Source organism: Aptenodytes patagonicus, chromosome 18 (assembly GCF_965638725.1).
Source record: "Aptenodytes patagonicus chromosome 18, bAptPat1.pri.cur, whole genome shotgun sequence".
Lineage (NCBI taxonomy): Eukaryota > Metazoa > Chordata > Aves > Sphenisciformes > Spheniscidae > Aptenodytes > Aptenodytes patagonicus.
In genome coordinates this window covers 9,486,636-9,501,714 of record NC_134966.1, presented here as the reverse complement: position 1 = coordinate 9,501,714, position 15,079 = coordinate 9,486,636, and the positions used below count along the sequence as shown (strand labels likewise).

Below are 15,079 nucleotides of genomic sequence, written 5' to 3'. Positions count from 1 at the left end.
GCAGTGCATCACTGCCGAGCAGAGCCAGGAGCAGGGCCATCGCATCACCAGGATGTTTTGGAAAGTCTCCCTGGGTTTCAGGCAGAAGATGCTTTGCTCTCTGGGAAAGGGACTTTCCCAAACTTTCTCTGTCTCTTCCTACGCCTAACCATTAGACTGTGCTAGGACTTGGTTTCTAATGTATGTTTAAAAAAAGCACATCAAAAGAAACAGTTAATCCCTCTAAAAATGAGATACATTCACATGTCTTCCAACTTCCTTCCAGTGCTGCTGTAGCCACAGGAACACTGCTTACTACAGCCTGCGAGCAGAGAGAAAGCGTTTATCCTGTTCCGTGGATTATTTCTTCTCCTTCTCTCTCTCAACTGCAAAAAGCCCTTTGCTGTCTCACAACAGCATCCTCTGTCACAGCTTGAAGCCGGCCGCCACTTCCCAACCCCAGCACGAGAGCCTGTCCTGACATTTGTAAACTTCTGTTTTGAACAACAGCTCAGCACAAAACTTAACTTGTATAACCTAGGCTCCAGGCTTGGCCCCTTTTCAAACCTACCCAGCATTCCCCCAGCCGTACAGAGAGATCCACACAGCCTCTGAACTAATTGAATTTTAATGAGAGGAAGTCGTTTTTCCACTGGAAGAATGTTGTGCTAGAGAAATATTTTGAAACTCCTCTAACCTTTCCTGCCAGGCTTTTTCTGCAGCAGAGTACGAGCAAGGAAGTCCCCATCTGGGTGCTCGATCGACGAATACAGCAGAGCTGCTCCACTTGCAACCCCAGTTAGACCCGGAGCTTAAATAATTACAACTTTCAAAACAAAACGTTTGGGGTTTTATTTGATTTCAGTCCTGACAAGGAGGATGTGAATTCCCACTGCTTACAGCTCTTGCTGATTCGTGCTGAGACACAGCCCGTCTAAGCCCTCCCCAGCGCTGCCTTCCATCACACTCCCAGCTAACTGGGTTATTTTAATTTCCAGCAAAAACAACAAACATGCAGGAGCCAGACAACTGCATGGTTGCAGAAAACACTGGGGAACATCTTGTTAGCTGAGGTTTGCAGAGCAGTTGCCTACAGGACAGCAGCAGCTTCATCTCATCATTTTGCATTTAGTCCAGAAATTATCGGCTTTCCAGGAATACATAACTTTAACAGTTTACACCCATTTCCCATTGTTCTGAGCCACAATTTTCCTTATACAGTTTCTGCTTAGGCTTGCAGAAAGAAGAAAGGAGGGACCAAAGGAAATTAAGTTGCTGAGATATGAAGGAAATTAGGTTATAGTCCACTGCCTTCATGAAACCTATTAATTACATTCAGTTTAAAGCTGCTGGTATCTTGATTAGTATGTGTGCAGATACACTGAAAACCCTCTTTGTCTGATGAGGATGATAAAAGAAAAAAGGACAAATACCAGAACTAGAGAGGGGTTTTATAGACATGCTGTATAGTATCAGTACATATGTTATAAGACAGAGGGAAAAAAAAGACTTTCTAATTATCCAGTTCTCAGCAAGTGCCTGCAATGATCTTGCAGCTGCATCTCGTACCCAGAACAGACAACAGGCTCCAGCGGAGGGGAACACTCACTCGGTTTTACCCCACCTCCCAAGATCGAGGTTTCACAAGCCCTCTGAGCTTGTACCCCCAGATAAGTGCTTTTCAGCAAGGGAGCTGCGGCCAGCCCCATGGAGCTGGGAGAGCATTGCCACCCATAAATGCGCATTCCCTTGCCTGGCAGAGGAATCAGCAGTCCTAAATCCAGGTGAGCACTAAAAGCCACCTGGGAACATCTCAAGCTTCAGGGGCAGTTATGGAAACCGCATTACTTTGCAAAATGAAGCAGTCTAAAATGCAGGTTTCTTATCCAGTTTGGATGTGTTACCAAGTTCTTTAAGTGGATCTACTAGATCCCTGGGTCCAGCAGCTCTCCAGAAGAGCTCACCACTTTATATAACAACTCCACTTAAAATACAGCATATCCAGTGCGACTGCTGAAATTTTTGGCAGAACGTCCAACACTTGTGAAAGACACTCCAGTGCCCATTAAACCCAGCTTTTACTTTCCATTTTAATTGTTAAACTTCCCAGGGAATGTCTACTAATTTAACACAATTTAGAGATTCAGCTCTAACTCTGTAACTGGGATTTTGGCAGCAACATTCAGTCCATGCATTCTTGCTCTGTTCACAGCAGACCAGCTCCCAGATGTTGGTAATGTTAAACAGACTAGAACTTTCCTTCCGAGTGACAGCAAAATGCAGACAAGAGCTGGCTTCGCTACAGCTCTAATTATCTACCGATAGGAGATGTTCCCCATCCCTTTGCCAGGCTGGGGAGGCCCATGAGATACAGCTCTTCCTCCACATAAACGCAATAAAAGTAAGGAGATAGAGATCAATAGGTCTTAGTTTACACTCCATTGCACTGGCGCTGATTTCAGGGAAGCAATTCTAGCTTGCAAGAAAGATCAGGGACAAGATTCTCATACACATGAAAGCCTCAGAAGTGCAGCAGACCACAGAAGTTGAGATTGCTAGTGAAATGCATATATTAAACTAGCTGCTGAACTATGGGAAGAACTTCTACCATATGTACCTTGTCTATAAATAATCCTCTGTCTCTTTGCTTAAATCGGAGGAGCTCATGGGAACATTCCACCCATCACGATTTTGGTTTGCTTTTTAAAAGCAGTCGCTGTGTGGGAGGTGACAGGGCTGCCAAACAAGCTGTCAAGGAGAGTCCCCTTATGTCATGGTGCAAGAAACCAAGAATCAATGGCCAACGCATGGGAAAAGAGCAAATTCCTGTAGCCCCAGAGTGAATTGTGACTTGCAAGGGAGCTGCTTTCCTCAGCCTTCATTTACTGCCCCTGCAAATCTATCTAAATCATAACACAGGGACAAACGAAAACCCTGCGAGCCCTTCCCATGCTAAATGAGCCGAGAGCACAAGAGCTACAGACCTACAAAATCCCAGTGCAGGGGCTGGTCCAGAACCCCGGTAAGGGCGTGAAACCAGAGAACCAGAGGAGCTCACTCCAACAGGTCATCCGGCCCATGTAGTAATCATCATTACTACAGGGAGTATTTACCTAGTCGAAACAAAAACTTTTAAAAACAAATGACACAGGACAGTGTTCTAGTATGCAAAAATCCAATGCGACTTTCAAAAGTGAGCTGTAAATACCTCGTCAACCGGAACGCAGCTCATCATCTCCGCAGAACATCTCCAGAGCTGTTAATTTGTCATGACTTACCTCAAATACTTCCTCATCCAATATCCTTGTTCCAAATACAATGATGCCATTGACGTCAATGATGGGATGGTCACTTCGGTCCAAGAACTTGGTTATCTTCTTTTTACAGTCCAAAATCAAGGTGACATTTTTCTTCTGCACACTGATAGCTACTCTGTGCCACCTAGAAGAACAGTCCACAAATGTGTTAACCAGAGCCTTGGGCTTTCAAGAACAAGCCAATTATTGTATAACAATGAAGCTTTCATAAAATTATCTTCTGCAGACCTCCATGCCAGCCATCATCTGCAAACAGATGAAAATCATCCTTGGGCAGACCCTAAAGATTTCATTTGAAAAAAAAAAAGGCTGTATTGACAGATGATGCCATTCACTTCTCACCCCTCCAAAACAGGCAGGAGAGTGCCAGTTCTGGCTTCAACAAGAGGCAGAGGGAAAAAAACCACACCGATAACTCCCTGGCTATCCCCCTTTTCCACCCTTCTTACGTCCTGCAAAAGACTCAGTGTGGATTTTGCAGGACAAACTGATTTCTTAAGGCCCTTTGCGGCAAAACTCAGTGTTCCTGTCCCCATAAGCATCAGACAATTTGCACTGATATGCGATTCACACCTTATATATATGTATAAATACTATATAGTATTTATTCACCAAAGGGCAAAGTTCAAGAATGGGACACTTGGCAGTAGTCAAAGGTGTGTATATACATTTATATATGCGACTCCTATTTTACACAATGTTCAACATGCTGGTATAAACAAGGTACTGTTTTTTCCTTTGTGCACAAAATTTCACTTACTTGCCATCTGCTAGGTTAATGCCTCTAAAGAGAGGATAGTCTTCTGGGCCTGGCTTTCCTGTATGGTCTTCATACAGGAATACAGGAGATCTACCCATCTCCACACCAATTTGCTGGATCCCTTGCTCATTGTAAATTGAGATCAAGAAGGACTGACCTCCTTTCTTCGCTTTTACAGTGGTTAGAATGGAGAAGTCCTCTGGGAAGGGGGAAGCTGGAGTGGAAAAGCAAAGAGGTTAGTCAGGTTTCCTTGAAAATGAATCCCTACAGAAACAGTCCCGTTGTCTAATGACCCATGGGGAGACCACTGGTTTATCCCTCCAGATGTGTGCACATCAACCCTAAAAATCTGTATTGGGCAGCATCTTAGTTGCCAGGTGAAGATCTGGCTTCCCCCCAAAGCCTATCACGATACAGGGTTGGGATGGGCTGCAACCCAAAGTAGACTGCACCAGCAAAGCCAGTATAGAATAGTGTCCCCCAAGGGCTACCTGCTCTAATGGCACATTAAAAACTCAAGCACAGACCTGAACATCTCTGAGGACCATTCATTTATCAGAAAGCCTTTTTCCAGCCCTTATTGCAATCTGTCACAGAGCCAAAAGCCACCCCACATTCGAACTTGCAAGCAAAGGATGGCAAGGGGTCTACTGTTTTGGGATGAGACCATAGTGCTGGGGAAACAAAGGTTTTAAAAAGGCTGTTGGTTTAAATCTATTATTTGCACCTAGCCCTTCCTTAGTGTGCCCTAGAGCTTTTTAGGAGACAACACAAAAAAACCCCCCACTTTGTTTCATATATCATGAGGTGCCCAAATTAACTGAAGATGTCAGAGGGACAGAGGAAATGAAGCATCCCGTACCAGTTAGGCACAGACAGTATTGAAGGGTTTTATTTAAGGGAGTAGGGACATTGCATCAGGTTTTGTCTATTCCAAATGAGAACAAAGCATTCTGTGGCTTTGGCTTTCAGGGTTGCTGCAGACAAAAAAAATCTGAAAGCAGAAATAAATCTGGCAATCAGTAGGGGATGTTAATTTTTCTGCATATTAAAAAGCATCTAACATTGCCTAGCTTTTTGTCCACTCAGGAAAGCAACCCTGTCTGATCTCAGGTGATTTCTGCCTGTATATTTGCAAGCTTTGGAGGATTAAAGCTATTAAAGTATGCAGCAGGTACGGTCAGTACAGAAGCAATGCTCTGTGCAGGGGAAGGGTCAATCCCCTGCAACACCAGATGAACACATTTCAAGTCCCAAGTCAATGTGGGCATCAAGTCACACCCTATGCAGGACATAACTCCTCCGTTTGGGTTTTCTCTGCCATTCAGACTGGAAAGATGAGCCCAAACCGTAAAGCCTGGATGCACATCCCAAACAGGACATCGTTAAAACACCAGAAGCATTAGTAAAGGAGATTTCTTGGTCAAATTATTATTGGAGAATGGACCTACTGAAACAGGGGGTACCTACAGGGCATAACCTCCCCAGATGCTGCATTTCAGCAGCGTGCGACTTGCAGGGTATCTTTCCTTTAAGGTTCAGGCTTTCAAAAACAAGGATTGCATTGTACCGCTGGGTATCTGCTTGGGAAATCTTAAACCACGGCAGGGCAGAGTAAAGTGGGGCAGCCCCGCCACGGGCACTGCGGTGTGTGTGCTGGGACTATCTACGTGTGTGGCAGCCAGCAGCATGCAGGGAAGGGAACAACACAATGGATCATTTTTAAACTGCAGATCTGTAGCCATATAAAAACCACAAAAAATGTCAAACTTGGTGCCCATAAGCTTCAAATAGTTTTCCTTCACCCCTTTAGGCTTTTCTTAGATGGTATCCCAGGGCTGCTTAAGGGATTTTGACCCAGGGAGGGGACCGGGAACATGGGAGTGAGGAATTCTTCCAACCACAGCAAAGCTAGCAAGTTCAAACGCAAAGAGGCCATGAGCTCACCCTCTCCTCTTCTGCCTGGGAAGTTGCTTTAACTTTTATTAACAAACCAGTGTTTAAAATGCATCTGGCTGCCTAGGACCAGGCTACACCACCAGGCAGTGGAGGAGGCAGGAGGCACAAGCAGGCTGGGCTGCATCAAAAAATGAGCACTGCTACAAACAGCTCGTGCAAACAAAGGACACTAAGGGGGACATCTGAGGGTACCTACAGAGACCCATTGTGTTTGCACCAAGTTAATATCCCTCACCTTAGTTAAATAACATTTGGAAAGAAGCGCAAAGCAGTATTCTGAACAGAAGACTCACAGTCAGTAATTAAATGCCATGATTATAGCCTGATTTCCCCCTAGAACACAGACCCAGATATTTGGCAAAGGCAGGCATCCGATTATTATGCCTCCCATAAGATGCACTGAGCTTTATCTCCCTCCTGCTGTATACAAATCCTCCTGTAGCACTGAATCAAGACCATACGCCTTCCTGGTTCCAATTACAGGCTACAGTTTTGGGCCTTTTATGTAAAATAGTTCATGTCCAAAATTTCATTATGAATCCACAATACAGTACCTTTCAACTTGGACAAGCTGCCAACTCATTAAAAAGCTGCTTTTAATTTTTTTTTTCATTATTATTAAAATCTCTCCATGGTGATGTGAGTTTCTCAACCCAAATAACCATAATGGATGAATTATAGCTGACATTACTCTGTTACTGCTCTGCTGTCCTGGCAAAACAACAATGCCTTCACTGTCATAGCTAGAAATGACCCAGGCTATTAAATGATGTATGAAAACACAGCCACACAGACAGCAATACTAATAAATACATCATAATAAATATACGAAGCACAGAAATTGACCCAAATCCCCTTAAAGACAATGGAGACACCCCTCCAACAATGGGTTTGGGATTAAGCCCGTATATTCATTCACTTCTTCAAATGAGCTCGTGCTGAGAGATGTTGCACATCCATTTCTTCGCTTAACAGCACTGCAACGATGCTGAATTTGGCTCAGCATCGCTCTTCTACCCCATGGCCAAGTCCTTTCAAATTCACTGCAACCTCCTGCAAGGCAGCAAAGGGTTAAGACCCCAATTCTGCAGATGGAGCCATGGAAAGAGCCGAGGAGGTCCAGGGCAGGCAAAGATCCCTCCACCCCACACAGCTCCCCAACACACTGATGCCATTAGCTTCACTTGAGCAGACTGCATCTGTGGTATGCCCCAATATGCAAACCAGTGGAGTCAGGCTGAGTTTCTTCTTTCCTGAATACCATGACCAGGGATTAAAGGCTCTTCTGCAATCTCATGGTCTTCAAAATAGGGACACAGCTGGGACCTCTTCCTAACCCAGATCCTGCAGGTGTATCCAAACACAGCCTAAAATAAAGAGCCCTGCTGCTGATCTGGGAAGGACAAGAAAGTTTAAGCTGCTTAATAGCAAAAAAAAAAAAAAAATCAAAAACATTGAGCTGATCCAGTTCCTGACACAAACACAAACCAGATCTCTTGCGTGAGATGGTGTCATTTCCAGAGCCACTTTTCAAAGGAAAACAGCTCTTCAACAGTGTCACCAACTTCTGGCCTTTTTCTTCATCTGTGAAGACTCAATTTTGGAATGGCTTGTTTTCCTCAGAGATGACTGTTCAATCTATAACAGAGATTTTTTGAGCTCTTAAATATATATATGCAGACACCCACAAGCAGTGTGGAGAATACAGAGTTTGCTAGAAGAATGCAAATGACATTTTGCTGGCTGCCACTGAAAACTTTGTCTTTCTTGCCTCTGCTGGAAGAGCACGGTTTTGCTGGGAAGCAGAACTTATTTAGGGAGCAAGGACAAAGAGCATCTCAGCAGATTTTCTCACTCTGTGGGCTTGAAAAAACAGACAAGCTTTTTTATATATCTCTCTCTCTCTATCTTGCTTTGCTGGCTGTGGAAGCAGAATGCAAAGCCCATAGAATTACCATTTTAGAAAAGCACCGACTTCTAATTAACACAAAATATTATGTGCAGCGTACATTTGCCTAGGGTGCTCTATAGCAGAGAGGGAAAGTTATGCTACAACCTACCCGCCTGTTAACGTGAAATCACCAAAACCACACTTCTTGTGGTACATTGCACTGCAATTACTTTGTTATCTTTATCTCCTCTCTCATTCATTTGGTGGTGTGAGCTGAAGTCACATCTAGTTATGGAGATGTACTGAGAAAACAGCCGTTGATCTGATGGAAAACACAGGGGTTCTTCACTTCGCTCTTCCCTTCCTATTTCCTTAGCAAGCAGCAGAGAAGACCTCAATGACTTTGGAAGTCTCCGGAGAGGGACAGAACTGCTTCCATCACCCCATGGTCGTCCAGATGAAGTGATTGAAAAGTTGCTTGATGACACCAAGGAAACACCATCCAGACCTTCTCACCCAAGGAAGACAGTAGATGCAAACCAAGAACTCAATGAGGACATACAAGTAGTACGGTGGGACAAAAGCGAGAAAATCTCCTACAATGCCGAGTTCTCTCCTGTGACCACGATTCACTTCTGCATGCTGCCTTGTCGTGTCAACCTTTGTCATAAGTGGTATCATCCAGTCTCCTTGCTACGTTGATTAGCCAGAATACTCCATCCTTGTTTTTATATCTTAGGGTCACCACTGTTTGCTTGTTTCTGTAACAAAGGCGATCAGGCAAGATTTCACAGCAGCTACAGCAATTACTGAACAGCTCTCAAATCCACTGAAGTTGTATATTCCAAACCAGAACCATTTCCTTCACGCACTTCTGAGCTTGAAGATACCAGCTGGGCCAAAACTTTGAGTCATTTCAGATACACAGAAAGGGAGTATGTGAAAGCGGTCAAACACACGCTGGTTAGGTTGAGCTGATCTTGCCCTGGGACAAATGGATGGACTCAGGGGCCACTGCAGGGCCCTTGCAGCCTGTCCCTAAGATGACTATTCCCCATATCCGCAGGCACGATCCTCTGTGACATGAAGGCACAACCTGGCAGAGGGGTATAGTTGGGCACATGATGATTTTATCTATAGTCAGGAAGGACTGTCTTGCCATGGGCAGCAATAAAGACAAATATAGAGTCTGTTCTGCACTTCTGCAGACATTGAAACAGGGCTTTAGGCAAAACTGAGCAGCTCCTTTGCTAAGGGTTGGCCATGCAATGGAGGGCTACCAGCCCACAGCCCAGGCACAGCTGCTCTCACCTTCATGTCAGGCTCTCAGCTCATATGCAAGACACAGGGTATGCTCCTGCTCACAGAGATTAAATTAGTTCACCTGCTTACTGTCACAGCAGGATAATAATGAAGTCTGAAAATAACCTTAGTGATAACACAGGCAACAAAGAAAATACAGGACTGGAGGATGCAAGTGCATCAGCAGTCCGGCCTCGGAGTCCTCATTTAGGCCATTGACAGGCTGGGTCTGGTAATACAGCATGTTAATTAAAAAGCATTGGTAGCAGCATGCCACATTACCCCTGATTTAGCTAATGCATTTTGTATCATTAATTCTCTCACAAACACCAAAAGGAGAATATGTGTGTGTGTCTGCTTTGCTTAAGTCATCTACTGCTTCACAGACGAGTTACATGCAGCATCTTTCTGCCTCATTGCTAAACCTTCCCCAGCAAAGGCACTTCTCTGAAACCTAGAAAGTCCTACCATGCCTACTCCCAGCATCCCTGCACTCCCCCATGGAAAACAGGGACACAGCAGTGCTCCTGTATGGCTTTGAAGGAAGACTTCTGATGGTGAATACATGTTCAAGACTGAAGCTCTCAGGCAGCGAGTAGTTTGGGTCCATAACGCGTCCAGTCTTTTTACAAGCACATTTTACTCTAACAGTAGTGATTTTCCCTTGGCCTGAAAAATTAAGACTCCAGCACATCCTCAGCGACAAATAGCCCACATGCGCTTCAAGGGCTTTGTGAACTCCTGCATCGTAGTGGCTTTCCCTAATGAACCTCCAATTTCTTCAGACAACTTTTCTGGCGACATCTGTTCTTGTGGGGCAGTCTATTATTTTTATATGGTGATTATTTGTGTTATGAGAGACACCACAGCCACCGAGTAAGACCCTACTGTGCTTGGCACTCCACAAATGCAGAACAAGACACCGTCTGCGTTCCTTTGCATCTTTTCCAAGTCTCTCTCCCCAGCTGGAGGTCGCTGTGTGATAGTGAGACAGTAGAAGCTTTCTAATATAGGCAGGAACAGATGTAGGCATTGGCCACATCTTCTGCAGTGAAGCCTGCCACCATGTGCAAATGCAATGATCAAGGAACAACTTACTGCATTGTTATTTGATGGTTGAGAGTTTGCAGCCCCCTAAAACAGCAGAATCGCTCCTTGCCAAGGGAGCACGCAAGCACACTTGGAAAATGAAGAAGTTACGCAGTGCCCTGTATGTGCCTGCAGAATCTGAGAAAAGGATCAGATATTTCCATACGACAAAAAAAGCCGCGGACTCACCAGGATACAGCTGCTTTGTCGGTGCACTAAGCTGAGCATCTTTTGTTACTCTATAAGCAACATCTGCTTCTTTCGAAGATCTTCTGCTTGTGCAAAACCCTGTTGTTTTTGTTATACCATCAGGTAAATTATGAAAATCTAATACCTTCAAGAGATCTGCAGGTTCAGCTGTAAAAAGAAAAGGAGAAAACAAGAATTAGCAGGCAATAAGACTGGCACTTGCTCACATCCAAGTTGTTATTAGCCTGCCTCACACAAATCATTCATCACAATTTTAAAAACAGATGAAATATGTTTTCAATACATCTGCAAATACAATGTTAATACCGGCTTCAGAGCTAGGACACTGTACTGCTGGTCAGAGACACTACTTCAATGCAGAGTGGAACAGCTGATCAGCTGTCTGCATGAGGGCAGAAGGGAGAATATACTACCTTATTAGCTCTAGTATTTATATTTTCTGGATGTCTTCACCCAGTCTCCATCATTCAAGCACATTCTGAAGATTAAACATTAGACAGGAAATTCATAACCTGAGAAAGGCTTTAAATCGAGAAGTTGCCACCGCACTGATGCAAACATTTCCATTCTTTTTTCTTAAGTTGGTTGATCCAAAAAGTTGTTTTGAAGCAAATACCTGAGCAAGCTTCCGCAAAGGATTACACACACCACACAAAACAACCACAGGTGAATTCACACTAGCTGGGATAACAGGTAAACCCACATCCATGCCAGGGTATAAAACAAGTCATGGCAGAGCAGCATCCCACCACAGTGCTTTGGCGCTCACGGGTTGTTCATGCTGCCTGCAGGCTCGCGCAGACCCTGGGAGGGTTTGTGCACAGCGTCTAACCCTGCTTGGAGCAAAGGCAGGCAGCACAGAGCAGGGATGCAGCACGACTCCACTGCAGGCAGTCCAGTGTCCCACCCTGTAACTCAGCCCAAGCCCAGGCAAGTCCCAGCAACTAAGTTCCCCTTCTCTCCCTGCCATGACACACTGGGATTTCTGCACAACCACCAGCGCACACACGAGTGCAGCCGGACTGGCCAACAACACGCGTACGCTTCAGAGAAGAAAGAAAATCCAGTTACTCTCCAGCTTGGGAAAAAGCTTGTTCTGGTTTCCGTGGCCTCATCGGGCAGTCTGTCCCTTCAGCTGGGAAATTCAGGGCAGACTACGGAGATGGCACCTCCATCCTGGCCAGGAACAGGCTGCAGCAGGACACAGCACAGCCACCACAGTGCCCCATCCATCATCCCTGTCCCCCCTCCTCCAGACAGCGCAGCGCCTGGGGATGCCTCAAAGCAAGCTGCACAGGCATTTTGACTAATGACATGAAGCAAAAGGCTCCTTTCCTTAACAGCCCTCCTCAACCACATCCCATTAGGCTCGTATCCTGCCTGAGGCTCTCACTGCTGCAGACATTAAACTAGTGAATGGAGAGCACTTGTCTCACACCCAGAACTCCCCACACCAGCAAAGTTAGGGCTGGTTCACCTCCAGATGTTCAGGTCTTTAGAACATCGATTAAGTAATGCAAGTGATACGTCTCGTTAACTTCCTAATCTGGTCTTGCTCATGTCAGGAGAGATGGTGTCTCCAAAAGTAGAATAACCAGATCTGACCTTAAATACTTAAAAGAAATTAGTTTGAATTTTGACTTGATATTTGGAGCAAAGTGCTGTCAGAAAGATGAACCACACAACTCAAACCCTTAGCAGTGCCCAAAGCAAACGTCTTCACAACAGCTTCATTTAGCCTTGCCTGGACAATATATGACAGCTGTATTCCCTTCTACTTGATCCAATACTTTCTCCAAAGAGCAATATTATTCAGATCCTCAAGGACAGCCACACATTAGACGGGTATCATTGCCAACATCAGACTACAACAAACCCCCCCGGGCTGGCTGCCGCAGCTTCCATCAGGATCTTGGGGCATCTCGCCACACTGCGTGGCCTAGGGTGCAAAGCTTATTACCAGCTCACAGAATGACCACAAAGAGCCCAACCGCATTCAGGAAGGTGCATGGCATCACTAATACCGAAAAAAAAGGGACAGATCTCTCAAAGGGCAGGAAAACACAGGAAAAAAACTTGCAAGGGAAAAAAAATAAAAATTGGCCTCATGTGGGGATCAAGCATAGTACTAGAAAAACCAGAGCGGAAAGAGAGGGAGAGGATTTGCAAGGGATATGCCATATACAACTGGTTGCATCCATGGGGAAGGGCTCCAGCATGCACATTAGCACTGAACACAAACAACCCAGCAACGGAAAGAAATAGCATGAACAGATCTTTTACGATATTAAAAAAAACTTTTGGTTACTAAGAAGATCAGCCTAATATTTGCACGGAACACTCATGTACATTGTTGCAGTTTTTAAAAGTCTCCACAATCCTGAGAAGTTGGGCCCTCAGTAAGAGATTACAAACATATGGCAAATCCAAGTCAGCGCTGCAGACAATAAGCCAGCTGACAGAGCCTGGCCCAAGCGGCATACAGCTGTAACGTTTCCTCGTCTCTCTTGCTCTTGTTAGACAGCGTATGGATGACACATTTGTCTAAGCTGTCCTTGCCACTTAGATCTTCCCACTGCCTTTAACCATGTTTTATTTCACACAAATATCTGCATACATACAGCCCGAGCTGCGTTTAAGCAACTAAAATTACAACAAAACTCCAGCTCTGCTTCCAGTTACCTCCCTGCGCTCCAAGAGATTCAAATCAGCCAGCTCCTAAGCTGCCTCCAACATTTATTTAGGGAGGAGAGGGGAAAAAGGCAAAGGCAAGGGGGAGGGGATGTGAATTCCAGACTCCTGACATCAGCCCGGTCCCCACGCCGGGTGCAGGGGGATTTGAGCCTCGCTCACAGCACTGCACATAAGCCACCTCGCGGAGAGCGGCCACAGCAGGGCTGAGGTGTTCGCAGGAACAGGAACATCTGCAGAAGAATCCATTGTCCAAAAGGAGAGTTGCTGTTGTGACAGAAAACTGCGCGGACATCGTCTCCTTTGGCAAGGGAGCCCCAGCGCACACTAGAGCCAGTCGCGGTCATCTCATAGGAAAGAAGCGTATGGTGCTGAACAAGTCAAATGCTGCTCATTGTCATGATCTTATAGCTAAAATTGGGCAGCGTATATTGAGAGGAAAGAAGCGCGACATGAAAAGACTTCACCAGCTCTATACGTTAACAGAACACCACCACTTGCAAGCCATACGGCAACTGCTTGCCAAAAGCTTCTGCAGTGGTTACACAGCCAGGTGACGGGCATTCGACAGAGCTGGACCTCCTCCAGAAGCAACCGGCCGTGGGCAGGTAGCAGGCTCGGCGCTCCAGCCCCTGCTCGGAGCCCTCTGAGCAACCCCCACCCATCATCACAGCCCTGGTGCAGAACATCTCATTTGTAAAGGACGACTCAAGCATCTACCTGCCTCCCTGTGCTGCTGTGAGCCTCCAAACACAACATGCAATTCATCTGCATTTAGAAGGAAGATCCTCTATACCTCCGTAACCACGATGGATTAGGTCAAAGCGAGATATTGAAGTAAAATAACAGTCTGGATATTGCACAAACTGCAAACCACACAGGTAGCCACCAGGAGAGGAAATGACCTCTGTTCACAGATGTGCACAAGTCTCACCTCTGCTTGGTCCTAGAAATCAAAGGAGAGCTGAGGAACCAGCTAAAACCCTACAGACCACTCATGTTGCACTTCATCACCAAGAGCATCAGTTTGAGTAGGGCTTAAGCAGCATGAAAGTCTCCAGTTCTTTCCAGATGAGCTTCACACAGGAGCAGCTCTTTTTCCTGCCCAGCTAATCGGTTTATTTACTTCCCCTTGATTTTTCAGCCAAATCTAAACTCAGCAATCTCCTGTTAGGAGCTATGACGGCATCGTGCACAGAAGGACAGAGACCAGACTGACCAAAGCCAGGCTCTACAAAGTATTTCTTACAAGCTTGCACTGGGCTTGGCCTTCATCCGAGAACTAAATTAGTTGTTGCTTTATGAAAGTTTTTTTTCCTTGCTATTTTATGAATAACATTACTATGCAGCATTACACAGGATCATTCTTTCACTTGAGATGCACAGGGCTCCCCAAAGAGACCAACAGCTCGGTCCCTGCTGTGCTGGAGAAGGGTGGCAATATACCCAGTACACAAGGTGGCAAACCCCAAATAGCCAAAGTTAGACCAAAATCAGACCAGAGGCTGCCCCAAAAGCCTGCACCCAGCTGCATGTAAAGCCCTTGAACAAGACTGAAAAGGAGCATTACTTCCCATTTTAACAGAGCGGAGATGAACGACTCACTGGTGAACCAATAGTGGTAAAAGGAGGAATTCAATCCCTAATTCCTCCATGTCTGACCAAGGCTTTAACCACAAGACCAATCTTTCTGTGTTAATCTGATTCTTAATTATTTAATTACCAGTTAAAACCTAGAACAGAGGCAGCTGGTATTAACTTTATAACTCTACCCCCACTCAGCAGTGGCCAATAGCCACTTTTTCTTTCTTACACATCAATATTAAACCAAATCAAGCAGCATTCATTGAAATAAGCTGCCTGGCTTTGGGCTGGGCACAG

General features: G+C 45.3%; 1 protein-coding gene across 3 annotated transcripts in view; it reads right to left on the bottom strand.

The window, feature by feature from the left end:
- Positions 1 to 15,079, bottom strand: part of COL5A1 (collagen type V alpha 1 chain) — a 160,296-nt gene that overhangs the window by 112,048 nt on the left and 33,169 nt on the right. For all 3 annotated transcript variants that reach the window (XM_076355031.1, XM_076355032.1, XM_076355033.1), the window contains exons 2-4: positions 10,487 to 10,654; positions 4,057 to 4,270; positions 3,258 to 3,420 (exon numbers count right to left, since the gene is read on the bottom strand). In XM_076355031.1, the coding sequence (XP_076211146.1) occupies positions 3,258 to 3,420; positions 4,057 to 4,270; positions 10,487 to 10,654 (545 nt within the window). The remainder of the gene's footprint in view (positions 1 to 3,257; positions 3,421 to 4,056; positions 4,271 to 10,486; positions 10,655 to 15,079) is intronic.